Source organism: Ochlerotatus camptorhynchus, unplaced genomic scaffold (assembly GCF_037179485.1).
Source record: "Ochlerotatus camptorhynchus isolate MF236.1 unplaced genomic scaffold, CSIRO-AGI_Acam_v1.1 ptg000170l, whole genome shotgun sequence".
Classification (NCBI taxonomy): Eukaryota; Metazoa; Arthropoda; class Insecta; order Diptera; family Culicidae; genus Ochlerotatus; species Ochlerotatus camptorhynchus.
Window position 1 is genome coordinate 3,426,821 of NW_027040660.1, and position 27,149 is coordinate 3,453,969.

The window sequence follows — 27,149 nt, forward strand, 5'->3', positions numbered from 1 at the left end:
CAAGATCTCATCATCATCATCATCGGAACGAAACTGTGACGGCCACCGCGAAAAAATAGAATGCATAATTTTTGTTGAAAGCGATAAATTTTGCGCGGTATTTTTAAACCAAAGAAACAAATTAGGCGTGATTAATTGCACTGAAATTAAATGCTGCAAATTCATTGTGCGGGTGATTCAGCGTGAGAGTGTTTTATTTCAATTACCGCCGAAGGCATCAAAGGTGTAGATTATGAAGTTCGTCGGTGTTCGATGGGGGTGGTTGTTGGCGACCCTCGTCATCGTTATCGTCTGTCTGGTGCCGGTGTCCCAAGCGCTGCAGGAATCCGCGCTCGAGCAGGCACGGCTGCACCGGGAGAATCTGGTCCAGAAGTATCTGAAAAAGCTAAAGAAGGAGGAAGGAGCCATCAAGCTGGTGGGCGGTCGAGGTGATTTCGAGGGTGAGTCCGGTCATTAAGTGTGGTGTTATTTTCTCAGCAGGCATCATGTCTGATATTTGTTGGCATTTGTTCGCTCTGCTGCATATGCAGGGGAGGTCCACCTTCTGGGAAAATTTTCGCATTTCTTGGACCGAGCGAGGTGATAGAAGTAACAGCAGTCGAAACTCGTTTTCGTCGATGAAATGTCAATGGCTTTACCGCTTTGTCCGGTTCCGATTATTTCGGGTGATGTGGGGAATCAAATTCCGGATTTGCTGTCCTCTTTTTTTCCGTTAAACTGGGACATAAATTGGATACTAAAAGGGCTTTACGCTGAAAAGTAAGCCTTTTATCCTCTTTGGTTCGAAGAACCGATGAAACAGACCGGATGGATTCCTGTTAATGTGAAGATGCGTTGTGAATGTGAAAAAGGTGCAATGAGAACAGTGTTTCCGTTTATTTTCTTGATCGACCATCTGTTCGCAGGTTATCGTCAACCTTTCCTAATTTCTTCTCCAACGATGCCCTGCCAGGTGTCAAAACGTCGCTTGATTACTAATGTTGTTTCCACCATATCGTATTTATAGTGTGACCGGCAACCCGAGCAAAGTCACACTAAGTACTTCTTGTCAAATTTGTTGACCTTCTTCTTCCGGAAACATCGAGGCGGGACTTGCCGACAAAAAACTCCAGGCCGGGATCTGCTTGGCGTCCGCTTTAATGTACGTCTTGTCCATTAACACTCCGAATACGATGCCTCCAAAAAGCGTGTAACGGCGAGTTTGCAATGGCATAACTTAGCGATTTATTGAAAAATTTCAAAAATGGTGGTATCTCAAGACTTCCTAGGGTCTGTAGATTATTTTGTACGTAAAAATGTTGGAAATAGAGTCATCTACTTTTTTTAATGCGAAAAGAGTCGTTACACTTTTTTTTGTTTAAAGGTGTGTTTATGGGTTCTGCAAGTGGCTTAAGGGCTATAATTTAGATTAATGGGCACAAATGTTCATAATTAGCCAGAATACAGTCATGGTTCGTACATATGGATCAAGGAGTCAACGAAACGGTCGTCCGGAAGATCCGAAACATCCGTAAAAGTGGTCCATCCACAAAACTGATCCTAGAGCAAAGCAGTTTTTTTTTTCGAAAACACGTGGAACGGGATATAAGAAATAATTTGGGATCGTGACATAAACATGAACCGGATGGCTATGAAACCATCATTCGGAAGATTCGGAGCATTCGTAAAATTAGTAAATCTATGAAACTGATCTTAGAGCTCCGCGGTTTTTTCGAAAACACTCGGAACACTTCCTGAACATCCATCGTTTCATGGATTCACCACTTTTACGGATGTTCAGGATCTTTCAGAAGACGGACATCTGAAACCATGTTTAAGTCACGACCCAAAATTCTTTCTTATATCACAGTTCAAAGTGTTAAAAATGGAACTGCAGAGTTCTAGGATCAGTTTCATAGATTTACCAATTTAGGTTTGTTCCGGATCTACTGCTTTTACGGCTCTTCCGGCCACTTGGATGTTTATGTCACGACCCAAATTCATTCATATATCTCAGTTCGAAATGCTTTCGAAAAAAAAAACCGTGGAGCTCTAGAATCCGTATCAAGGTCCCCCCAAACTGGCGCGTTTTTAACGCGGCGGCAGCGAATAATTCGCGGCGGAAAATTCGCCGCGTTTTAAATGCATGGCGGCTTACAGAAGCGCTCAAACCAACGCGGTAAGTTGACGCTAATCGCGCGTTTTGGCAGCGTTTCCTTTGCGTTCGCTTTCGATTCGCTGTCTGCAGCGTTTTTGCCGCCGAAGAAGCACGGTTTTTGTACCGAAAGTGATTTTCAGGCGATAAAAAAATGGCAAAAACGGAAACTTTAATAGAATTGGTTCGAAACTATTTTTTTCAAAGATGTCTGAACTTGCAAATTTAATTTACTTCTCCATGAAATTTGATCAAGATCTCAGACTGAAATTGGAATTTCTTCAATATTTCCATCTACAAACCTCCCTGAATACCCCCGAAATTCTTCAAATGCTAGTAGAGCTTCTATGTAGTACCAAGAGCTTCTATAAAATTCCTTGCTCTACTTAGAATTCGCTCAACTTGTACAAAGATCGGTAAATTTGCGATAAACTCACTGTGCTTTAAAGAAGCTTCCGGAGGAGGAATCGAAGGTATTTGTGAGGATAGTTGACCACCCACGATTGCATTTTTAGTAGTATGACAAATGAATTCAAAGGTGTGTTCCGGAGAAGCATTTAGCCGAACTATTTTTTTCCTGAGATAATTCTTCTGGAATATCGGGAGAATACTAAAGAGCGAACTCAATAGACTGTCCGAGAGGGCAAAGTTCTTCGAAAAAATCTAAAAAGATACCAGCATTATCAGAAATTATCGTAAACACCCAAGACTTCAGTATGATCATTCTTCTGGAAATATTCAACAGCTCCACACACTACAGGTATGAAGTTTTTCACATTTCCCTGAAGTTCTACGAAATTCCTTGATATTCTATGAACTTCCTTGAACTTTCACAAATTCCTCGGAAGATATGTTTTTCAATCTTCAACTTGAATTTCTTTGATGATCTACAAACTTTCCTGAAGTTCTGTGAGCTTCCCTTATGTTTTGCAAATTTCTCTGATGATCTATCAACATTTCTGAAGTTCTGTGAACCCCTTTGAAATTCTGCAAAGTTTTTGAATATCTACGAATTTTTCAATTTCTGCAAATTTCTCTGAAGTTATGCGACTTCCGTGATGTTCTGTCTATGAAATTTCCTGAAGATCTGCAAATTTTTCTGATGATATGCATTCCAGGGGAAGTTAAGTTTTGTAATTTTTTCCTAAAGATTGACAAACTTTCCTTAAAATTACATGAACTTCCGTGATCACCAGTGGTGAGAAATCTTTAATATCAAACAAAACTGTAAACAAATTTCACTAAAATTAAGGAAATTGCCAAAATACTTCAACGCATTTTCCTCTGCTTGTAAAGAAACTAGCAAAAGCACCTCTACTTGCTCACGATCGCTACGACGCTCCGGTGTGTGTACCCACGCGACTTTCGCTACCGCGGTTAACGCGATTTATTCACTACCGCTGACGCGGCGTAAAAAACGCGCCAGTTTGGGGTGACCTTCATGGATGGACCACTTTTTCGGATCTTCCGGAGAACGGTCCCATGGTCATTCGGGCCCATGCTTATGTTAGGACCCCAAATTATTGCTTATAACACAGTTAGGATCAGTTTTATGGATTGACCATTTTACGGATGTTCCAGAACTTCCGGAGGTCCGATGGCCTTCTGGTACATGTTTATGTTACAACCCCCAATTAATTTATATATGACAGTGTGAAGTAGTTTCGAAAAACCGCAGAGCTCTAGCATCAGTTTCATAGATTGATTACTTTTACTGATGTTCCGGATCTTCCAGAGGACCGTCCGATGACAATCTGGTTCATGTTTATGTAACGACCCCAAATGCTATCTTATATCACAGTTCCTAATGTTTAAAAAAAAAAACATGGAGCTCTAGGATCAGTTTTGTGGATTGTCTACTTTTACGGATGTTCCGGATCTTCCGGAGGACGGTCCCATAGCCATCAGAGTCCATGTTTATGTCACGTCCCTAAATTCATTCTATCATCACAGTTCCTATTGTTTTTCAAAAACTGCGCAGCTCTAAGATCAGTTTCATAAATTGACAACTTTTACGAATGTTCCGGATCTTCCGGAAGACCGTCACATGGCCATCCAGGTCCATGTTTATGTCACGACCCACATTCTTTCTTATACCACAGTTCCTAATGTTTTCGAAAAAAACACGGAGCTCTAGGATCAGGTTTGTGGATTGACCACTTTTACAGCTGTTCCGGATCTTTCGAGGACCGTTCCACTGTCTCCTGGATCCATATGCAGGAACCATGACTGTATTCTGGCTAATTATGAACATTTTTGTCCAATAATCTAAATTATAGATCTTAAACCACTTGCAAAACCCATAAATACACCTTTAAAAAAACGTGTAACGACTCTCTTCACATTTTTATAAAAAGTAGACAACCCTATTTTCAATATTTTAACTATCAAACTAATCTACAGACCCTAGGAATTCTAGAGGTACCATACTTTTTGAAATTCATCTAGAAATAGCTATGTTTTGCTATCGCAAACTTGATGTTTGTTTTGATTCGCTATGAAAGTTTGACAGATAAAATGAGGGGTTCGTGGATTTTCCTATGTTTCGAGGGGTGCATCGATTAGCTTGGGACCGAAGATAGTACCATAGCTGAGCCAAAAAGTTGAGCACGTTTCTTCGGGACCTGCTGGTCTTAGAGTTACCTCTATGGTTATACCAACAATCAATACGAAACTATCGATTTTAAATTGGCTCACTACTTTACTAGTCTATTGGTCCCAAGCAAATCGATTAACGTATCCCATTCTACTATAAATTTCAGTACTACACTATGTTTGTTTTGATTCGATATGAAAGTTTGACAGATAAAATGAGGGGTTCGTGGATTTTCCAATGTTTCGAGGGGTGCAGCTTGGGACCGAAGATAGTACCATAGCTGAGCCAAAAAGTTGAACACGTTTCTTCGGGACCTACTAGTCTTAGAGTTACCTCTATGGTTATACCCCGTTCACATTACAGCGTATATCACGTATTACACGCTATCTTGCAATAAGCACTCATACATCTAGTTTTCACTGGAAATCCTATGTATGAGTGCTCATTGCAAGGCTGTCTATTACGTGATATAGGCTGTAATGTGAACGGGATATTAAGATGCATTTCGGCTGCACCAACCACTTGCGGTACAGCTTCCTAGCGCGGGGTTTTGCCACCATATTCAGTTTATCGGTTCGGTTAGGCGCCTTCCTTACCTTGAAGACATGGAGTCTGGTCTGCTTCATTGTCTACTGGACGAACCAGACGGGAGAATTTACCTTCTTGGCCACGTCCCGAATCGGAAGGTTCGGTTTGCGCTTGAAGTAATCCCTCACCTTCCTTGCGTTCACGGGGTCGGTCGTCTTCGCTTTACTTCGTCTGTGTCTGCTTAAACGATTTTACCACACGGGACGCGGTCGAATTGTCGATTCTAAACTGTTTCGTGATCCACCTATGGGACTGGCCTGGATTTTCCACGACCGCTCCTATATTTTTTTTTGTCGAAGCACTTCCCGCATAATTGCAAACCATGAACGAGGGATTTCTGGTATCATATTTAACGATTAGAATCTATACCAAAATGATTCGCATGATCATTTGAAAAACTATATACGCAACATACCATAAATCGTTTTCATGATACCGTATATTGTTACAAGCAAATGTACCATGTGGTGAATAGGTGGTTAGGTATAGTTACCATACTAAAACATTGATTTTTTCGAACAAATTTTTATGCAATATGTTATGGGAGAAGGTTGGTGTAATCCACTTTCTGTAGGTAATATTATATGCTTTATCTTTCAGTGATAGTTAAACGATGCCGCTGTATTGTTTTCATACTTGTTATTGTTTTATAATTTACTAAATATGTGGATAAATTTCTTCAAACTGAAATAGGAGTAAAACATTTGCTGGATTAAAAGAAACTTTATTAAATCGATTAAGCACATCGTGGTTGGTTCATCAATCATCAGATCTTTTTCACAAATTACACAATTTCATACCTTGTTTACAAATTACACTCATGCAGGAACCAACAACGGACAGACGCCAGTTGATATTACTAATTTTACCCCGAACCAGACACAGACCACTTTACATTTCCGGCGTTCATCCGGGGCTTTGTCTAATACAAAATATTACCTACACCGCTTCCTAACATCACTTTCCGTACGCTAATCAACATCAACAGCTCGTACCACCAACACTTTTGTTCGAATGACGAGCGCAGTCCAATGAACTGGCCATCGGGGCCAAGGTTCACATAGTTGCCATCCAGTAATGGCAGCATCAACATTGCGGAAAATTGATTTTATAGTTAATATAGACTGTTCAGGATTGGCAGCAAAAGCTGCAAAGATAAACCCCCGGAGTGAAGTGGCGGTGTATTCCGGTAATGGAAATTACAGCAACTATAAAGAAAACAATTGAATCAGACAAATATAAGCTTGGGAAAAATCTGTATTTACCATGTGGGTTCCTTTATAAGCCTGGAATAATCTTTCCGGAAGTCGCCAACCCTTAAAAAAAAATAACTGTTGAAATTAGTAAATTATTTTAATTAAATTAAACACTAACAAACAGATTTGATTTCCATCAAACTCCTCTGGATTTTGTAATCCACATGACGGTGAATTGACAGGACCGAAAACCAAGTTCCCAATCGGTCACTAATACATACATACACAAATTATTCCACTAATCATCCTATCATCATGCTAGGATTCAATAGATATCGGTATGTGTGCAATCTTGATCTATGTTGTTCAGTGGAAGACAATTAATTATTGTATTTGGATTTTTTAACACACCATAATCATTTGTATGATGGTTCAATGGGGAATTTTTAATGTTTTTCGTATCAGTATTTCCACAAAGAGAACATAACAAAAAACTATTGGAAGACATGCTGTATTTTAACAATACGTTGCGTAATAACATTTTTTATCATTTGTAATTGAGAAGAGTATACAATACAAGCATACATGAAGGTTAACTCTCATAATAACTATTCGGGATTAGTCATTTGTATATTAAGTACCACTTTATGAACAGTTTTTGATTATGCGGGTTCTTGCTTGGAAGTCATCAACCACTTGACAGATTGTGACGAGATTTTGCACATGTAAACATCACACTCTAAACTAGTTTTACTCAAAATTCCATCAATTTTTACCTATGAATTAAAAAGTTAAACACAAAAGTGTACTGCCTTGGTACATAGCCAAAGTAGTCCACGTCTGTTTTTGTGAATGGTCGTGATACTGTAACACGAGATGATGGTAGCTCTCCCATGCATTGCTGGACTGTGGACGGTTTGGTACGGTAGCATGTCAGCCAACGATGTACTACTTCTCTGGCTACTTTCCTCCCACCAAGAGGCCAAAATTGTAGTCGAATCACTCCCAATAGTAGTTGGGGCCCGACATGTAACAGCCGCTCATGACAATGTGTCACTATAATACGGGTTAACTGGTGGCATGCGGGGCATACCGCCGGATGTTTGGTACTTTCTAGTTCATCGGAGTTCTTCACACGTCCCCCTACTCTTATTAGTCCGTCCTTGCATACGTACGGGTGAAACCACCTCAGCGGTGACTTCCTGTATACTGATTCCCCTTTTGTTAGCACCTTATATTCTTCGGGAAAGACTTCTTTCTGCACGTTGCGCACTTTAGTATACCCAGCAGCTCTTTACTCCATAGTGGCTAAGAATCCGTTCTTAGAACGCTCATTTCTTGGGACTCGTAGCAGTTTTTATTAGACGCAACCAGTATGCTGTTCGTCGAATCAGATCTGAATACGAATCGAATTTACTGAGGTACATATTGTTGAACGTTTCAATAGGTGACACTGTTCAAGCAACAGCTGTGCGACGCCTCTCTTCCTCTCCTGCTTCCGGCTCTTTTGTAGTTCCATTAGGCCACTCCCTTGGATCTGCCTTTAACCAATTCGGTCCTTCCCACCAAAAAGCGTTGTGGACAATGTCTTCGGGCGACAATCCACGGGATATAAGATCTGCTGGATTGTCCTTTCCGGGTACGTGCTTCCATTTCCATCTATCGGTTGAACCTTGGATTTTCGCCACTCTATTGGCAACGAAAGTGGACCATGTTGCGGGAGAAGAATTAATCCAACGCAACACACATGTCGAATCCGTCTAAAAGTAAGTTGGAACTGATAGCCTTGTCGAGGTCTTGACCTTGTCGTACAGTTGGGACAAGAGTAAGGCACCGCATAGTTCAAGCCTTGGTATTGACTGACTTCGGAGTGGTGCTACCTTTGATCGGGACGATAGAAGTCGTACCTTCACTGTTCCATTCACAGTGGTCCAGAATGCAGATTTAGGTGGAACGATATGTTTTGAGCCTGAAATTGAAACTTTAGACTAAAATTCTCTTGTACAAAGTTGTTCCTTATAGTTAGGGCCTCATTTTCATGACAATGAATTCTAGGGTGGTTCCTATTATCATTAAAATCAAAAATCTAACTTTTTTGTTTGAATAAATTAAAGTATACATTCTTCGGCAAAGTTATAGCTGAGCTAATTTCAAGCAACTTTGCTGGAAGAAACTTTTTTGTTTCTGACCGATTTAGAGTTATTTTCTTGAATTGAGTTAGGGTGGCTCTTAAAAAAACAGTTGTTTTGCTCTAGTTTTCTTATTTCGAATTTCTCAGCTAAGGTGTCTTCAAATAACTTTTAGATCTTGAGAAGGCGCAAATTTTTTACGCACAAAGCTAGTCAATATCTTTCGCCGATCAAGAGTTATTGACGTTTTTATACTAAAAATATGCACTTTTCAAATATTAATATCTCTGGTTGGGGCAAACAAAAAAAAAATTTTTTTCACGGCATTTGAAAGGGTGTTTGTTATTTTCAATAATATGAAAAATTAGAGGTATGTTATCTTTTAAACTCGTCTAAAATCAATTTGAATTAATTCGTATTTTTTACTATTTTTGAGTATATCTTTTTTATTAGAAGATATACAGGCAACAAATCCAGCTATAAAACATTTGTCTTAAAGAGTTTTAAAAGTCTTTAGAGGGGGACTTTCATGAGAAATTTCAAATAAAAAAGTTAGTGCTAAAAAACTATTTTTTCCAGGAACACCCTAAGTCAACTCCGAAAAATTACTATAAAATGAGAACGTTAAGAGATAGAAAAAAATTTCTTCGACAAAGTTGCTTGCAATTAACTTAGCTACAACTTTTTTAAATAACACATGTTTTTATTTTGTAGAAAAAAAAGTTAGTTTTAAAAATTCCCTTATTTGAGGACCACCCTGACGTTTGCAAACACTAAAAGAAGGGAATTTTTAAGAACAAGAACTTCTTCCAAGTCCAAGACACTATGTCCAAATATTGAAACAAATGTACTAGCACATTTTATTTAAATTTGTCATTAAGGTGGTCCTATGAAATCCAACTTTTGCCAATAACTTGTTTATTTGAAATTTATCATGAAAGGTATCTTGTAGAGACTTTTAAAACTCTTAAAGACGAATGTAGCTCAATTTGTTGCCTGTATCTCTTCTAATAAAAAAAATATACCCAAAAATAGTAAAAATATGAATAATTTCAAATTGATTTAAAAGAGTTTAAAAAATAACATACCTTTTGCAGCAACAATTTGCGCCTTCTCAAGATCTAAAAGTTATTTGAAGACACCTTTGCTGACAAATTCGAAATAAGAAAACTAGAGCAAAACAACTGTTTTTTTTAAGAGCCACCCTAACTCAATTCAAGAAAATAGCTCTAAATCGGCCAATTTAAGAGATACAAAAAAGTTTCTTTGAGCAAAGTTGCTTGAAATTAGCTCAGCTATAACTTTGCTCAACAATGTATATCTTAATTTATTCAAACAAAAAAGTTAGATTTTTGATTTTAATGATAATAGGAACCACCCTAAAATTCATTGTCATAAAAATGAGGGCCTAACTATAAGGAACAACTTTGTACAAGAGACTTTTAGTCTAAAGTTTCAATTTCAGGCTCAAAACATATCATTCCACCTAAATCTATATTCTGGACCACTGTGCATTGGCATTGACTTCGAATGTAGACGCAACCACCATACGCCTTTTCAGATGCATCCGAAAAGCAGTGCATCTCCACAGCTGTAGCGTTGGGTATAATAACACAGCGGTCGACGCGAATCTGATTGAGAAGTGGAAGCATTCTGTGAAATTTCCGCCAGCTCTCACTCTCCGTTGGTGGTACTGGTTGATCCCAATCCAATCGGTTGCCGTTCCTGTCCTCTAACGTCCGCAGGTGCTGCATCAATATTTTGATAATATCCAACGTTTTGACAGACTGGTTGGGATCCAAGTTGATTCCGGTATTATCGGGAATAGCCAGATTCTCCGTAGGCACGCCTTCCAAAACTGCGGGAATATTGCAGGACCATTTCCTGAGCTTGAAACCACCGCATTCCATCATCTCCGTTAGTTGGGATCTGAGGGATATAGCTCCGTCTAACTCATCCGTGCCAGTGATTACGTCGTCCATATAGACGTCCTCACGTATTGCTCTTGATGCGAGCGGAAAACGGGTTTCGCCATCAACAGCAACACACTGGCGGTACTAAGCCAACCGGTATTTCCCAATCAGTGGTGGAGTCGGCAGATCATCTCCACTGCCGAATATCGAAAGAGGTATGGACCAACAGAAAGTGTTGCATTTTTTTCGACTACAGTATTTAATTGTTCAAGATCCTTAAACCTCCTCGAAAGTCTGGACTTTTCTGAAGTTTTCGGTGCTTCCGTGAAGTTATTTGAACTGTCTTAAAGATTTATGAACTACAATAAAGTCGCCTTAATTTTCCTGAAGTTAATAAAGCTGCCCTGAGGTACTTTGATCTATCCTGAAGCTCCCGTAATTTTAGCTTTTTGAGCATCAACATGGATTTTAGCTTCCAATCTCTAACTTCCTTGAAGTTCTCTGGAGGCGTCTAAAGTTTTTGGAACATTTATGAAATTCTCGGAACGTTCCATAATTTCTCGGAGATTCTTTTTTTTTTATATCTTTATTAAGGAGACTTTCATCGGAGATTCTTGAAAGTTCATAAAATTGTTTGAGAAACTGCTTTGGAGTTCTCGGAATATCCCTGACAATAATGAGACTGCCTGAAAATCTCTTAAAAACTTCTATGAAGTTCTCTGAACTAATCTGAAGATCTCTGAACTTAATTGTGGTTTTCCCTGAGCTTCTCGAGACTCAGATCTTTTCAAAATTATCCTGAAGTTCTCGCAACTTTCCTGAAGTTCTTGGTATTATCCTGAAATGAATGGAACGTTCCTGAAAATCTATGCATTTCTAAAAAGTTTCCAAAGTTTTCTAACCGATCTCAGAAGTTCTCTGGACTTCTTCAAAATTCCCGGTAGTTTCTCACAATTTCCCTGAAGTTCATTAAGCTACACTGAATTTATCGTAACTAACCTTTACAGATCATTTAACTTTCTTGAAAGTCTGGTTTATCCTGAATTTATTGGGACTGCTCATAACATCTCTGAGCATTCCTGAAGATCTCCAGACCTAGCTTCTCTGAGTTACTTGGAACTTCTTTATAGTCTCTCCAATTTTCCGCAAGTGCTCTGGATTTCTCTGAAGATTTCTTGATATTCCTGCAGTTTCCCTTTTCCAATCATGAAGTTTTGGAAGGTTCCCTGAAGTGTTCGAAATTTTACAAAAAGTTCTCGGAACATCCCTTATTATCCCTCAGCCTGTCCATGAAAACTTTGCTGATGATGATCCTGGAATTGTCCTGAAATTAATAAAACTTTGTCAAATGAGTAAAAGAAATCACGGCACGATCACAATACTTCCACTGCAACATTCAGAACCGCTCGAGTGGTTTCACACTTTTGACAGCTAAATTCCTGAAATTCTATCCGCCAGACTATAAATATAGCGATTATAGCCGAGCCTACCCTCCATAATAACCGCTATGATCCAAAGTGACTCACAGGAGAATGGCAACAGTCCCACCGTTTCTTATCGAAAACTATTGACTGAGATGAGCTTTCAATCGATGGGGTGGAGCGGCTGACTTTCTGTTTCCAGTTTTCCACTAACGATTGTCAATTCTTTTTCCCAGGCACCCAATGACTGTGCCTTTACAGAGAATTGAATTTGATTGATGATGGCTTACTTTTTGCTCTACTTTATCTAGTTAGGAGAGGACCTGTTTTTGCTGAATACCCAAAAGAATAAATAAAAAAGGAAACTGTCTATATAACCAGGAGCGAAGGATGCGAACATGTGAAAAATGGTATATTCGGGTTCGGGGAGAAAATTGGATTTTATCGTTTTCTTTCCTCCCAGACAAGGGCGGATCTTACGCTTCGTTGGTGCTCAACCTAACGGGATGTGTTCGATATGTTCGAATCGGGACGCAGATCCAATCGAGGAAAGCGAAACGAGATAAGTTTGGGATTAGGAATACAATTGTGGATCTTCTTTATTTTTTTACGCTTCATTCGTTTAGTGCGAGTTATGGAGAGTGAGTGGTGCTAAGGCATTCGCTATGTTGGTTTTTTGTGGTATTTGGCGATATATTCCATGGATTTTACGTCTACTGGCATGGTTTTATTTTTCAAAGGAGATGAATGATTATCATAAGTATTTAATTAATGTGTTTAAGTGGTGAATTGTATACCGAATGAACTGTGCTGACCGAAATCCGCACAAATATTACATGTATCGATATCCGTCTATCCCAAGGTGTACAGTAGGGTGGGTCAAGTTTGTATGGTGGATCACAAGTTGTGATTCACAACCAAATGCCATTTTCAATTAAATATCCAACGTGATTTTGACAGAGATACTTTTGTCACTATCATCGGATCTTCAAAATCTCATCGATTTTTGGTCATGACAGAACATAACAGTGTTGTGAACGTCGCAATTACTAGCTCAATTATTGATATTATTGTTACTTGTACCGCAGACATCTTAAAAATGTGTTCACTCTACCGATTGCATACTGTTGCTTGCCCTAATTAATCTGAATCAGTTAGCAATGTATGAGGATTATTATCATGACTTCATCAGTGCTTGATCATTGGAAAATGTCAAGGACGCTCATGATAGGTAGTTTCGTCTCGTGATAGTGGGAGGGCCCGCTTTCTCATTGTCACATGAAGTTATTTACCAGCTATGGCACAGGCTCACAATTGGAGGCTTGGAGTGATATAAATAAATTCTCAAAAGCAGTGCTGTTAAAAATCAAAATCAAAAGCAGTGCTGTTACACTCAACTTAGCTGAAAATGAAGACAACCTTAACAGATAGACCAACTACCTTTGTGAAGTTGAATTTTGACATAAATACTAGAGTCGGTGTATAAAGAGTCACGCCAAGAGTGAAGCCAAGTCTACCTATTGAACTGTCAAACCAATCTGTGCAAAGAAAACAAACATTACGATGCTATGAAAGATCTACCAATCGTGCAAAGAAAACAAACATTACGATGCTATGAAAGATCCACGAAAGGTAATGCAATAAAATATAAAATATAATTGAAAAAATTATCATAATCACGCACTGAGCATTAAATTGTCATGGGATACGTTTGGTAATGATCAGTAATGAGAATTTCTACTATTTTTTGATAAGATAATTTGACAAAATTACTGATATAATGATTTACTACAGCCGCTATTTTTTTCTCGCTAGAAGTCATTTGAAGTTGATGTAAAAGTCCTCTGTTGCCAAGTGAAAAGAAAGGGAATCTTTCGAAAACCGTGATGCGAGTTCAACTGTTTTTCTCTTGGTCAAGGCAACCTCTGAGTATCGAAGCCAACATTTGTTTTGGTTCATTTGTGGCTGGATGTTTATTATCGCCTGTGTTGTTGTCAATATTAATATTTATCTTCATCTTGGTGGAGATGATTTTGAGGATCAAATGCAAAATGATTATTTTCACATTTCCCAAATATAGTGCTGTAGAACGTGTTGTGTTGGTTTTTATACACAGATTGATAGAAAATTATTGCCTCGTGCTGAATTGATGATAATATCGAGGCTTTAGACTCTCGATAATATTCAAAATAATCATTTTGCCTAAAATGAATATGATTATTTTACTTTGACTATATGTTTTTAGTATTACTTCTACGTGAAGTCAACGATTTACATTGTTGAAGATGCTAATTTCAAATAACAGACTGTAGTGGTAATTTTTATACGATAGATGGAGTAGATGAAAGCATAGAGTTGATAGTTCCGTTAGAGTACGGCAGTGTGATGGGAGCATACCATCAATTACTGTCAATGGTCGAAAGGTACAGTAGCAGCACCTACCCCACCCGTGTCCCCTCGAGATCGTCAAGTCGACGATGACAGGAGCACATATCGTGGTAGGGGTAAACAATAGTTGCAATTTCCAAACCTACGACTGGATGCCTTCCTTCAAATAACAACTGAAGTGCGGTAAAAAATCGGTAGAACTGTTTCAAACACACAGTTGGTACTTGAGCGGGTCGGTTTTCATCTCTTTTTGCCAGTGGTGGCGGGGGGGGGGCACCCCTCACCATCCCTCTCCAAAGGGGGAGCTTGGTAAAGAGAGATGAAAAAACCGATTTGTACCTTCCTTAAAAGTTGTCCTAGCTCGCTTCTCTAATATCTATATACAATCTTCACACTGCCGTACTCTAACGGAACTATCAACTCTATGCTTTCATCTACTCCATCTATCGTATAAAAATTACCACTACAGTCTGTTATTTGAAATTAGCATCTTCAACTATGATTATTTTGCTTTTGAGGATCGTTTCTGATATTGACAATTTTGGGTTGGATAATTAAGCAGTGGTGAACACCAACAGACGCGTATTCGTTGATGTACAATGAACTCATTTGTTCGTTTTCCGTGCTGGCATCTCCCACACCTGGAGCCTACCTATCGACCCATCAACTCATAAACCGGGGACCAACGGCTTTAGTTCCCTGTGATCAGAGATGAGTTATTTACCAGCTAGCCTCAGAACATCCCGGCGATGCTAACTGGGATTGAACCTAAGCCTGCTGGGGTGAGAGGTAATTACGCATACCACTACACCACCAGCATCGTTTGATTTCTCAACAGTTCCCTGGAATGCACTGAAATACCCAGAACTCTTAAAATTTATCGAAATTTTCCTGGAACTCATGGAGCTGTCCATAATTTATCGAAACTAACCGTTACAGATAATTCAACTTCCCCGACATTCTGGTCTTACCTAAAGGCTGACTAAAAGTAAACTGGTACGCACAAAAATACCTGTAATTCGTGATTCAACAATTTAAAAAAGTCCATTAATGGTTCCTTTACAGTACTTTTATTAAAACTTCAAAGTTACAGCATTAGATGGCTACATTTCTCCAGTTTGAACGAAATCTCGAACCTTCCTCTTGATGGAGCCCATCAGCGCCCGCACAGTGGAAACGGACACGGAATCAGCGCATTGCTTCCATTTTGCCCGCATTTGCTGGATGTCCTTGACTGCCCCACCGCTTCGTCGAAGTCGCTGCTTTGAAGTTGCCCAGTATTTTTCGATTGGTCGAAATTCCGGGCAATTTGGAGGATTCATTAGCTTGGGGACAATATCGATCTTGTTGGCAGCATACTACTCCAGAACTACGTTGGAGTAGTGGCAGCTGGCCAAATTGGGCCAAAAGATGACTTTGCCCCTATGTTCGAGGATGTGACGAATGGTTCCGTTTTCAGGCCACAACTGCAAATCGCTTGCCAAATCATGGCCTTCTTCGAGAACTTGTCGGCAAACACGAATTTGAATTTTCCCGGCACATACCCACGTTCAGTCGCGATGTAAAATTTTGACCGGGAAGCTGATTAAAATCGAGTTTGACGTATGTTTCGTCATCGATCAAAGTCCAGCCCTTGTGTTTCGTCAAAACACGGTCGTACAAGAGCCTTGTACGCTTTTTGGCCACGGAATTCTGCATGTGTTGGTTCGGATGTTTACTGGCTTTGTACGACTTGTATCCTTCCCTGGCAAAGATGTTCGGCACCGTTTGAAAGTTGGCGTTGTACCTTCTCGCCACATGTCGGATCAAAAGACCGGGGTTGGGTTTAACGCACCTCAACACCTTGCTGCGCAGCTGACGATCCCTGGTTCCAGTTTTTTCTTAGGTCCGCTGATTCCTTTCCAGGGTTTTTTTTTGTAGGTTTTGAGCACTCGACAAACTGTTGTTTTCGGCATCTTTAGCACTTCAGCCAGCTTGGAACCGGACCACTTCGGATTTTCAGGTGTTTTTGCACAATATTTTTTCTTCTTTCGAGTTTCATTTGACGTTATTTATAGCGCCCATTACACATGTCAATATATTGACAATAAATTGACATACTGACAATATTATTGAAAAGGTGATATTGATGAAGATGATTGATGACAAGTATTGACGAAAAGCTGATTTTCATTTCACTTTGTCAATACTCAGAATATATTGACAAAAAAAACAGTCAATTCTATCAATATCATCAATATACGAATATTCACAACATCAATGGCAATACGTTTGAAGCCTTTTAACCTCAATGTAATAAAGTCAATATTACTTGTCTTAATTTCCCCACACAAGAAACATGGATTAGCGGGTCAAAAGAGAAACGTCGTTACTGGACCTATGCACTGAAAAAAGTTTTCATATAGTTTCCATTGGAAACGCACATGATATTTTTCCAATAACAAAATTAATGATTTTTATCTGAAATTCAAATAACGTTCATACGATCACATGAATTGTATATGACAAATCACATAAACTTCATTGGACACATAAGGTTCATGTGATTTTGTGATGCGATTCCCAATTATGAGATCACATGAAAGTTAAGTGAAATTCTAATGGATATTTTCCATTGGAAATGTGATTTATTTTTTGAGTGTGGAAAATACTAACTACACACTGAATTCGGATAACCTGAGTCGGTAAAATTTCAAATTACCATCACTCGTAAGAAATCAATAAAATCGACACATTATCATTGAACGGTTTTAAATAGGTCCGTACAATTTCGTAATAAATTTCAAAATTGTTGAATTGGTTGGTACTAGAAATACAGAGAGGAAGAGATGGGCGGAGAGAATGTTTTGAGCCAAATGAACTGTCAAAATCTGAGCCAATCGAACATTCCTATTAGAATTTTTCCGAGGATTTCTTTTTCTTTCTAGAATAAATTTGAAAGTATTGCAATCGAACAGAAATTCAATCCCCTTAATGTTTTGTGTGCTTCTCAAATTCAACTAGGTTTTGGAACCAAAAACAATACAAAATGATCTTCGTTGGTTAATGAATGGCACCAGGAAATGTGCAAAATATTGCGATGCAATCAATTATTATTTTGCATGTAAATCGAATCAAAAATAAAAGTAATTTGAAATGCTAGCTTCTAGCTAGGGTTGCAAGATAATTTAGGAACAAATCCTTGCTGCCGTATTGTATTTTGTTTTCTCCGCCTATCACACCCTCTGAGTATTTCTAGTTGGTACTATCCTTTCACTCCACTGAAAGTTCCAATAAGAAACTGTCAATGTTTGTTAGAAGAGATGATTTCTCGACGGTTCCGTCAACGCCAATATCAAATGTTGTAACTTTTTGACAAGACACAGAAAATACACAGGACAACATGATAACAAATTAATGGAATTGAAGGAAATCGATTGTCGACTGCGTGGAATTACCACTCGTGTTGAATAACGCACGTTCATGGTATGCAGTTTCCCATAAATAAACTATTATGCTGATGTTTTGGTAAACATTCCTAAAGGAAGAACTTGCATATATTATTGAATTTGCGTTACGTATAGGCATGTGAAACGCAGATAGTATTTATTTTATTTTAAAGTAAAAAAAAACAAAATTACATGATTGTGATTTTGTAGAAAATGAACATCGATATAGACGAAGCCTGGTAGTGATTGGCGACTGTAAAAAGATACTTTTTTAATTAGTTTGATATCCATTTTATATCACACACGAAGATTTAAACAAAATGCCAACACTGCATGCGTGAAGGTGCATTGTGAGTCAGTCTAAATGACGTACGTTCTCCCTCCTCTTGGGTAGGGGAAGAATATTGAGAAAGTGAAATGAAAATCAGTTTTCAACAATACTCGTCATCAAACCATCGTCATCAATTTTATCTTTCAATAATATTGTCAGTATGTCAATTTATTGTCAATATATTGACCTGTGTAACAAACGCTTTAGTGTATTGTCATTAATGTTGTCAATATTTATATATTGATTATATTGTAAGGAAAATTGACAATACGATGTTTGTCAATATATTGACATATGTAATGGGCGCTTATGAACGCAATCGACTACTTTGATCAATCTTGCACCAGTTGTTCTCTATAGAAGTGTAAACAAACCACTGTCAAAGATTTTCGATTCCCAACACTAGAGGCGTGCTAGCGGTTCGCGAGGGGCGTACCAATTTACTTTTAGTCAGCCTCCAAAGCTATTGGGACTGCCCTTAAACTCTCTGATCTGTCTGAAGATCTCTGGTCCTAGCTTGTCTGATATTCGTGGAACCTTTGTGACCTTGGAGACTTGGGAGCATCTAAAACAGACTGGCATTCTGATTGCGAACTCCACAAGGAATTCGGACCGCACGTTTCTCTCTTATGGGAGCAATAAACCTTTGGTTGTTTGAGGAAAATTTACTGCTGAAATAAGAGTCGACAATAGAACGGCTGTAGCACAATTCTACGTTGTTGAGAAAGGACAAACTTGTCTATTGGGACGGGACGGCAAAACAGTTGCAACTGCTGAAAGTCGGTAGCAATCTCAACCATATCCAGGATATCGAACCGTTTGCTTCAATCAAAGACATCGAAGTTCATATGCACATGCAACCGGACGCGAAACCCGTTGGGCAACCCGTTAGGAGGTTGCCGATACCTCTTGAAGCAGAAGTCAACCGTAAGCTAGAGGACATGTTGAACCGTGACATCATCAAGCCAAAAACTGGTCCCACTACATGGGTCTGCCCGTTTGTGGTCGTTGCTCAAACTAACGGCGGGCTTCAGTTGTGCGTAGATCTTCGGCGAGTAAATCAAGCTGTTTTGCGAGAACGTCACCCAATGCCGGTAATTGATCAGATTCTTGCGAGGATCGGTAGCGGAGCGGTATGGAGTAAGTTAGATATAAAAGATTATTTTCTTCAAGTTATGGTTTCTGTACATTCTCGCGATATTCTCACATTCATTACGGACAAGGGTTTATTTAGATTTAAAAGATTCGGTCTAGAAACGGCACCGGAGATTCTCAAAAAGTGATCGATGAAATTCTATGCAGATGCGATGGTACACATTGGTATCTCGAAAGAGGCGTGCAGCTCAATCGTGACAAATGTCACTTTAGGGTAGAAGAAGTGGAGTTTCTCAGTAATAAAATTACTAGATCAGGCATAGCACCATCCGATACAAAGGTATTAGCAGTTATGGCTTTTCGTCCACCTGCGTGTGAAAGTGATGTTCGTAGTTTCTTAGGACTCGCAAACTACTTGTATATACCCCACCGAACTGTCAAAACCATAGGATTTTTTGATCTAGATAAAAATAATTTCCCTAGAATAGATCAGGCACGAACTAATTCATAACTTTTGCAAGCGGGTTCATGGCTTAGCTATGTAAATGTAACCCGCGAACACGGAGCCAGATGTCAGTAGTGTGCTTTGGACAGGAATGTTATTGTTTTTGCTATGGTCATCCATGTCGGTTTGTCGGTGTATACCCAACCTAGCAACCCTTGATGAACCACTTATGTCGTTTTCGTTTTTACTACAATACACCGGTATAGTGTAAGCAGCAATTAGCGCGAGTCATTGACAGCTCATCACCATTTGTTTGTAAACAAAGGTGCAACCGATAGCTACACCCTAAACAATTTTCGGTGTTCGGCGGTGTAGCACCGGTGTAGCTACATTGCAAAACCGAAAACGACATAAGAGAGCTGATCAGGAAGGGTATGACGTTTGTTTGGGAACCACGACACGAAAAGTCTTTTCTAGCGATAAAGAAAGCTATGGCAGATGTTAAGAATCTTGGCCCATAGGACAGCAGTGATTGCCGATGCCAGCTCAGCTGGGCTCGGAGCGATGCTGGTACAGATCGATGATTACGGACAACAAAGGGTTATTAGCTTTGTGTCAAAATCTTCAACAGAAACAGAAAAACGCTACGGTCACACGGAAAAGGAGGCCCTGGAATTGGTCTGGACGGTTGAGAAATTTCAGTTCTAGGAAGAAGATTTGAACTACTCACGGATTGTAAGTCTCTATATTAGTGTTTACGCCTCGATCTCGCGCTTGTCCCAGAATCGAAAGGTCGTTTTCGTTTTTGCGATGTAGCACCGGTGTAGTGTAAGCAGGAATATGTGCGAGTCTTTGACAGCTCAACATGATTTGTTGGTAAACAAAGGTGCATCCTATATCTACACCCTAAAATATTTCGGGGTACGGTAGTGTAGCACCGGTGTAGCTACACCGCAACAACGAAAACGATATTAGACTTCAGTGCTCGATTATTCTGTTGTTCATATTCGTGGTGATGAGAATGCTGCTGATGGTTTGTCGCGCCTATCCTGCACCACTATAGAACCTTTCGATTCAGCTGAAGAGATTGTTGTTCGGCATATTGCTGCAGTAGATGCAGAAACTGTCGCTGTTTATTGGGAAGAGCTGCTTTGCAGAACACGAGTAGATACAGAAATCATGAATATTTTCAAATGTCTGAAAGCTAACTCGGTAGACTTATTACCCACTGCTTATCGTATTATTTCCGCAGAGCTTTGTGACGTATGCGGAGTTCTTCTACGATGTGATCGCATAGTGATTCAACCGGGTTGCGCCAGCAGGTGATGGACATTGCTCATGATGGCCATCCTGGAATGAAAATGATGAAGTCTTTTCTCCGAACCGCAGTATGGTGGCCTAAACTAGATGCTGACGTTGAAACTTATGTGAAAAACTGTCGTGAATGTGTGTTGGTGACAACTCCAGAATTAATGCTCCGAAAAGACCTACCTTCTGGTCCTTGGGAGACATAGAAATTGAATATCTTGGACCACTTCCCGAAGGTCAGCACCTGCTCGTTGTAGTAGATAGCTACAGCCGATATTTGGAAGTGTGTGAAATGACATCTACAGACTCTAGTGACACCATCGGACGTCTTCGTGAGATGTTCAGCAGGTACGGCGTACGGCAGACAACGGTCCACAATTTGCGAGTGAGATTTCGAAGTCTTCAGAAAAAGAAGGGAAAGGTATATTCAGATGAAAAACGTCATGCTCAATCCAGTAGCATCCAAGAAGGTGACCGTGTCTTCTTAAAGAGAATGAAGAAAGACCACAAGTTGGAAGCAGTTTTTTCCCCGGAAGAGTTTGAAGTTGTAAGAAAAAGGGGATCTGACACAACCGTCCGGTCGTCAACCTCAGGAAAGGAATTCCGTCGTAATGTTACCCATTTGAGGAAGATTACAGGCAGTGGCGACCAGGTTGCTGACATCGAGGCGGAGGTTTCAACTTCAGAAGATGATCTGGAGCAGCTGGCGAACAGGACATTGAAGAGGGCTTTAGAAGATGATTTGTTGCGTGGTTCCAGTTCAGCTATGCCTCAAGAAGAGACTTCCAAACGCAAACGATGTGAACCCACAAAATTCAAGGACTATGTGCCATATTACATTCAAGAAACAAAAGGTGGGGTTGTAGGATCTGGCAGCACGGTTAGGGAGAGGATGTAGATGAGGGTTTTGACAACACGCCCAAGGGGGTATGGAGGAGGAGAGAGGGATGAGGAGGAAGAAGGATGGTTTGGTGTACGGGATGAAAACGCGAATAAAGTGAGTTCTGAATAGGAAACAAATTACCCGTGTAATATCCGATAAATCCAAAGAGACTTAACGAAACTAAAGTTACTAGTGCTGCCGAGGCCGGAGTATCATTCCCGAGCAGATCCCTGATGCTGGAAGTTAGGCAGAACGACTCCCGAAGATTTTGAAACTCCGGGTAGTTGCACAGGATGTGTTCGACGGTGTAGGGGTACCCCACAGATGATGCAGCTTCTGCAGGACGGCAGGCCACCATAGTTATAGTAGAGTTTGGTGTGCCCGAAGCCGCGAAATCACGCGTTGATCCAGGTTGACTTTCCGGATGAAGGCAGTTCTGTTGCGGAACCACTCGGCCTCCCATGCCGCTCGAATGGTCCGCATGATCCACCGTCTGACGTCCTGTAGGGGTACCTTGTCGGTGAGTCTGGGACCCGAAGTCCCGGCTCCGGCAAGGTGATCAGCAGACTCGTTACCTAGCACTCCGCAGTGGCCGGGAATCCATGGGTGTTTTGGTGCTTCCGAGGTGATCGCTTGAACGACGCTGTGTGAGTCGGTTAAGATAAGTATCGGTTTGTTGGCTGGCGTCGGCACGGAAGATCGCTGCAGCCTCGGCCGAGAAAACCAAGCACTGTGGAGAAGACTAGTACCGTCTCCGGAAATCCCGATATCTACTCCGTTTATCGATCGGGAGCCGTCGGTGTACCGGTGTACGTGGTCGGCATAGTTGGACCCAAGTAACTCGGCGTCCAATCTGCGCAGAATCACGGATGCATCCCCTGCTTTGAGGCGGTTCTTGATCCGATTGTCCAATTGGATTCGTGAAGAGTGTCAACTTTTCTCTCCATGCCAATGGACTTTAGCCACTGGGGGAGGTCGATGTCGGCGGCCGTGCGGAGGACTCTGTTCCCTTCGCCAAGGGAGGTCTTGGCGGAAAAGTCGGCGGCTTTTGTGGCAATATTTGAGTTTAAGCAGAACCGGAAAGGAAGAAGACCCGCTTCGATGAGAAAATGTAAACGAATTTCAGGTTTTGCCTCTCAGAATTCCATGAAACTTCGCATAATTACTTTGACTAATCATGTTTATATAACTAAATGCGTGAAAGAAACGATTCAAATAGTTGGAGATGCTTAACGGTAAATAGCAGGTTTAAAATGGAGATTTTATACGATAGATGAGGAAATTATAGTATAGAGTTAATAGTACGGCAGTGTGCAACTTCTATATAGAAAGTAGAAATTTTACAAAGTTGCTCAGTTTCAACTTTGCCTAAGAATGCATAAATATTTTTCTGCAAATATAAAAGTAATTTTTTTTTTCAATTTCAATGCCAATAAGAACCACCCTAGCATTAATTGACACCAAAATGAGGGCTTAACTGTAAGGAACAACTTTGCAGAAGACCCTTTTTTCTAACGCTTCAAAAATCAAAAGAACAGTATCTTTCGAAAGAACTGCTTATTTTTTAAACGGATTAATACTTCTGCCTAATGACCAATCCGATCAAACGTACTTCTCATTGCTGACATTTCTTCAAACCATACATCAAATGATGGGAAAATTCTATAGATAGAGAGTTCTTGCGAAATAAAACATAGCGAACAAATATCAATTGCACGGAATTTCACAAATCTCCTACTAACGATTGACATTCCACCAATTCCAGGTAACGTGGAAATCTTCCACGACGGCAAATGGGGCTCGGTGTGCGATGACGAGTGGGACTCGACCGAAGCGCAGGTAGTCTGCCAGCAGCTCGGTTACCCCGGCCACGTAAAGGCAACGCACAGTGGACACTTTGGCAAGGCGAAGCGTGAGTATCTATCATCCGCCGGCGTTTGCTTCAATACGCTTTTCCCGGTAGTAATTTCAAAATTCGTTCCATCCCACAAAGGAAAGTTTTGGATGGATAATCTGTTCTGCGGCGGCAAGGAAACGGAACTGGCCCATTGCCACTTCGACGGGTGGGGTCACAGCGATTGCGAGGCAAGCGAATCGGCCGGAGTCATCTGCAAGGATGCTGATGGTGCTGGATCGAGCACGACGGCTAAGCCTATCCCGGAGGAGTTTAAACCGAAAAAGATTCCGTTGATGAAGGATCTGGAGATGCGGCTGGCCGGAGGAAGGATTCCCAACGAAGGAAGAGTGGAGGTATGGTGTGGTTCGGGGGTTAGAACAATTAGTTTCCGTTGATGAATCGCCGGTACAAATGTCAGTAATTAAGCTCTACCGGTGTTTTTGTCCACAAGAGCACTTTTTGGTGGTCCCTCTCACATATAGCATTTCGTAGGTAAACATAACAATCAATCTCATTCGCCTTCCTACCCCCCTTATATTCCAGATTCGCTTCGCTGACAGTGGCACCGCTTGGGGAACAATTTGCGCTGACGGATGGTCACTGTTGGAGGGCAACGTGGTGTGCCGGCAGCTCGGGTTGGGTTATGCAAATGATGCCATTCAGACGGATTTTTTCGGTGGATCGAACCGAACTGAGATCCTGCTCAGTGGAACGGAATGCTACGGTAATGAGACCAACCTGGGGGAGTGCTTGCACCATGAAGTCGGATGGCACAGCAGCTGCAGCGAGCGGGGGACACACGTGGCAGCGGTAACTTGCGTGGAAACAATGGCCGATTTGGCCTTTGACCATGTGGAAATGGAACAATCGCTTCATCTGGAGGATCGATTGATGTATTTGCTGCAGTGCGCCATGGAGGAAAACTGCGTCGCTTCGCAGGCTTACGACATTCAACGGGACAATCCGAATTGGCACCTGGAGACGAGACGGTTGATGAAATTTACTGCCCGGGTGTTGAATACCGGGACGGCGGATTTCCGACCTCACATTCCGAAGCATCTGTGGGAGTGGCATCTGTGTCATATGTAAGGGTGTGATTTATGGGGCAAATGTGGGGTTGCTTATTCTGATTTTCGGCTTTTTTTTTTCTTCGGTCCTCCAGGCACTACCACAGCATGGAGGTGTTTGCTACGTTCGATATTTACAACGCGCAAGGGGTGAAGGTGGCCGAGGGTCATAAGGCGTCCTTTTGCTTGGAAGACAACCAGTGCCTTCCGGGAACGGAACCCAAATATGCTTGTGCCAACTATGGAGACCAAGGTGAGTGTTTAACACTTTAATGGGACAATGCCTTCAGACCGTCACGCAAAATTTATGGAAAATAACACATTTGTGTGCTGTATTGAATGGATGCTCCCTTAAAGTGACTTTAAACTGTTGAATAATGCTCCGATTTACCAATTTAAGGCATCTCGGTGAACTGCGCGGACATCTACCGCCACAACATCGACTGCCAGTGGGTGGACATCAGCGAGCTGGACTTTGGCCTCTACACCCTCCGGGTGGCGATCAATCCCGAGTTCAAGGTACCGGAGATGGGCTTCGATAACAATGCGGCCGTCTGTAGCTTGCTCTACACGGAAACCTACGCCCGGGCGTTTGACTGTAAAATTACGCGGCCCTAGGGCGAATGCGAAAGATTGCTACACGGAACGGAAAGGAAAATAAACGTACATTAAACAGTGTTGCTGTGCCTCTATTAAGTTTAATTGAGTTTGAAATTAGTTGTGGGTGGTGAAATTTCTGGTTTTCCATTGTGATGTCCCCCGGGGGGGTTTTGGATAGACAACAAAGTTAGGGACAAGGAACTAATTACGAAGCGAAGCGTGGAACCTCTGCTAATAGTGAGGGAATATGTCCAGGGTGGGGAGAAGGGCGTGAAAGCATGAAGCAATTATGCTGAAAATGGAAGAAATAAGCTTGTGGTAATTAAATGGTTTGTTAAACCACATTTTACCAGCGGGGATAGTGGTTCAGTGTGATAAGTGGTGCTGATAATAAATGGGTGCCTTTTAGCGGATCCTGAAGGTCAAATAGCTAAATAGTTTTAAACATTAACCCTTTAAATGAATGTGGAGTCTCCTGCTAGTCTGATCCCACCGTCGCTCTTCACAGGCACGGTATTTGGAGGGCCCTTAGTGGCACGGACGTGAACTCATCATGCAATAATTAAAACCCGATCGAACATCGTTCTCAGTAGTAACAACACACCTGGAAACCAACTCAAGTTGCCTGTTGATAGATACATAATGATTATACCTGTAATCGTAAACCAAACATGTACCTAGAAGCATTCTTCATTTAAGCTCCAAGTGAAGCCCTTGCTCCAGTGGCTACCTGTACAAAGACCAAGTCCATTCCCAGCTGGTATCAATTCCAATTTATCGGGACATGAAAACAGTCATAACTCTTCCGATGACTGATGACTGAACACACGCAATTCTCCGGGGAGGGTTGAACTCGCCCGACACGAACATGGCAGCAGGTCTTCTGCGCCCAGGAATAGGTAACACTTATTGGTTTTTCTCTTTCAATTTCATCGAACCATCATCGTCCATTAAGAGGCGACCCCAATGTACTTGCCACATATAAGTAGATAGTCGATGGCGCAGGACCTCGACGCTTTCGTTGATCAATTAGACTGTGGTCGTTGTAAATCAAATATTGACTTCTACGGTGAGAATCTTCTAGGAGCACCTGCTGCCGTAACACGTGTCACACCGATGCAATGGTCCTGTAATGAATGCATGCAATTTCATTTGGAAATTTTCGCTGAGCTCTGATGAATTGGATAATTATTCTATCACCTACCTCCAGTGAAAGGCACTGCTACCAAGGCATCGGGAATGTGGAAAATCAGCTCTTTTCCCACCTTCTTGATTCCGTCGCTCTGTGAATGGGTCGACTAATCGGCGCTATCCATTTTAGCCATTACCACCATTCTACCTCCGACTCATTATTTTAATTATTTTCGTGATAGAGATGTTAGACATCGATTGATGCGATAGGGCACGAGTACGATCAGACAAACTTGTTATCGGGTTCAACGACGTTATCGGATCGATCCTTTGACAGGTTATGTTTTATCAGTGCTTAACGAGTATTCGATAGGTATATTGGATAAGCTTGGCAGCTTATTAGCTTAGCTGAAAGTCATATAGATTACTAGCACCCTCCCCATATCGCGTGCACCACTGTGTTTTGATTACCATTCGCCTTTTAGACGCACAGTCACTCTTTGTAGGTACAGGGGTTGTGAGAATTATAGGGTCTAGAATTTTTTTTTCCAACTGTCGACTGTTGTAACTTCGTTGAATATTGTTAGAAGCATTCAGAA

At 40.9% G+C, this 27,149-nt stretch overlaps 1 protein-coding gene across 1 annotated transcript; it reads left to right on the top strand.

The window, feature by feature from the left end:
* On the top strand, positions 1 to 25,656 carry LOC135701610 (lysyl oxidase homolog 2B-like). Its single transcript, XM_065222451.1, has 6 exons — positions 1 to 440; positions 23,621 to 23,767; positions 23,849 to 24,105; positions 24,296 to 24,837; positions 24,915 to 25,072; positions 25,220 to 25,656. Exons 1-6 carry the CDS (start codon positions 233 to 235, stop codon positions 25,435 to 25,437), a joined length of 1,530 nt encoding a protein of 509 aa, XP_065078523.1. The 5' UTR covers positions 1 to 232; the 3' UTR covers positions 25,438 to 25,656.
* The last annotated feature ends 1,493 nt before the right edge of the window (positions 25,657 to 27,149 follow it).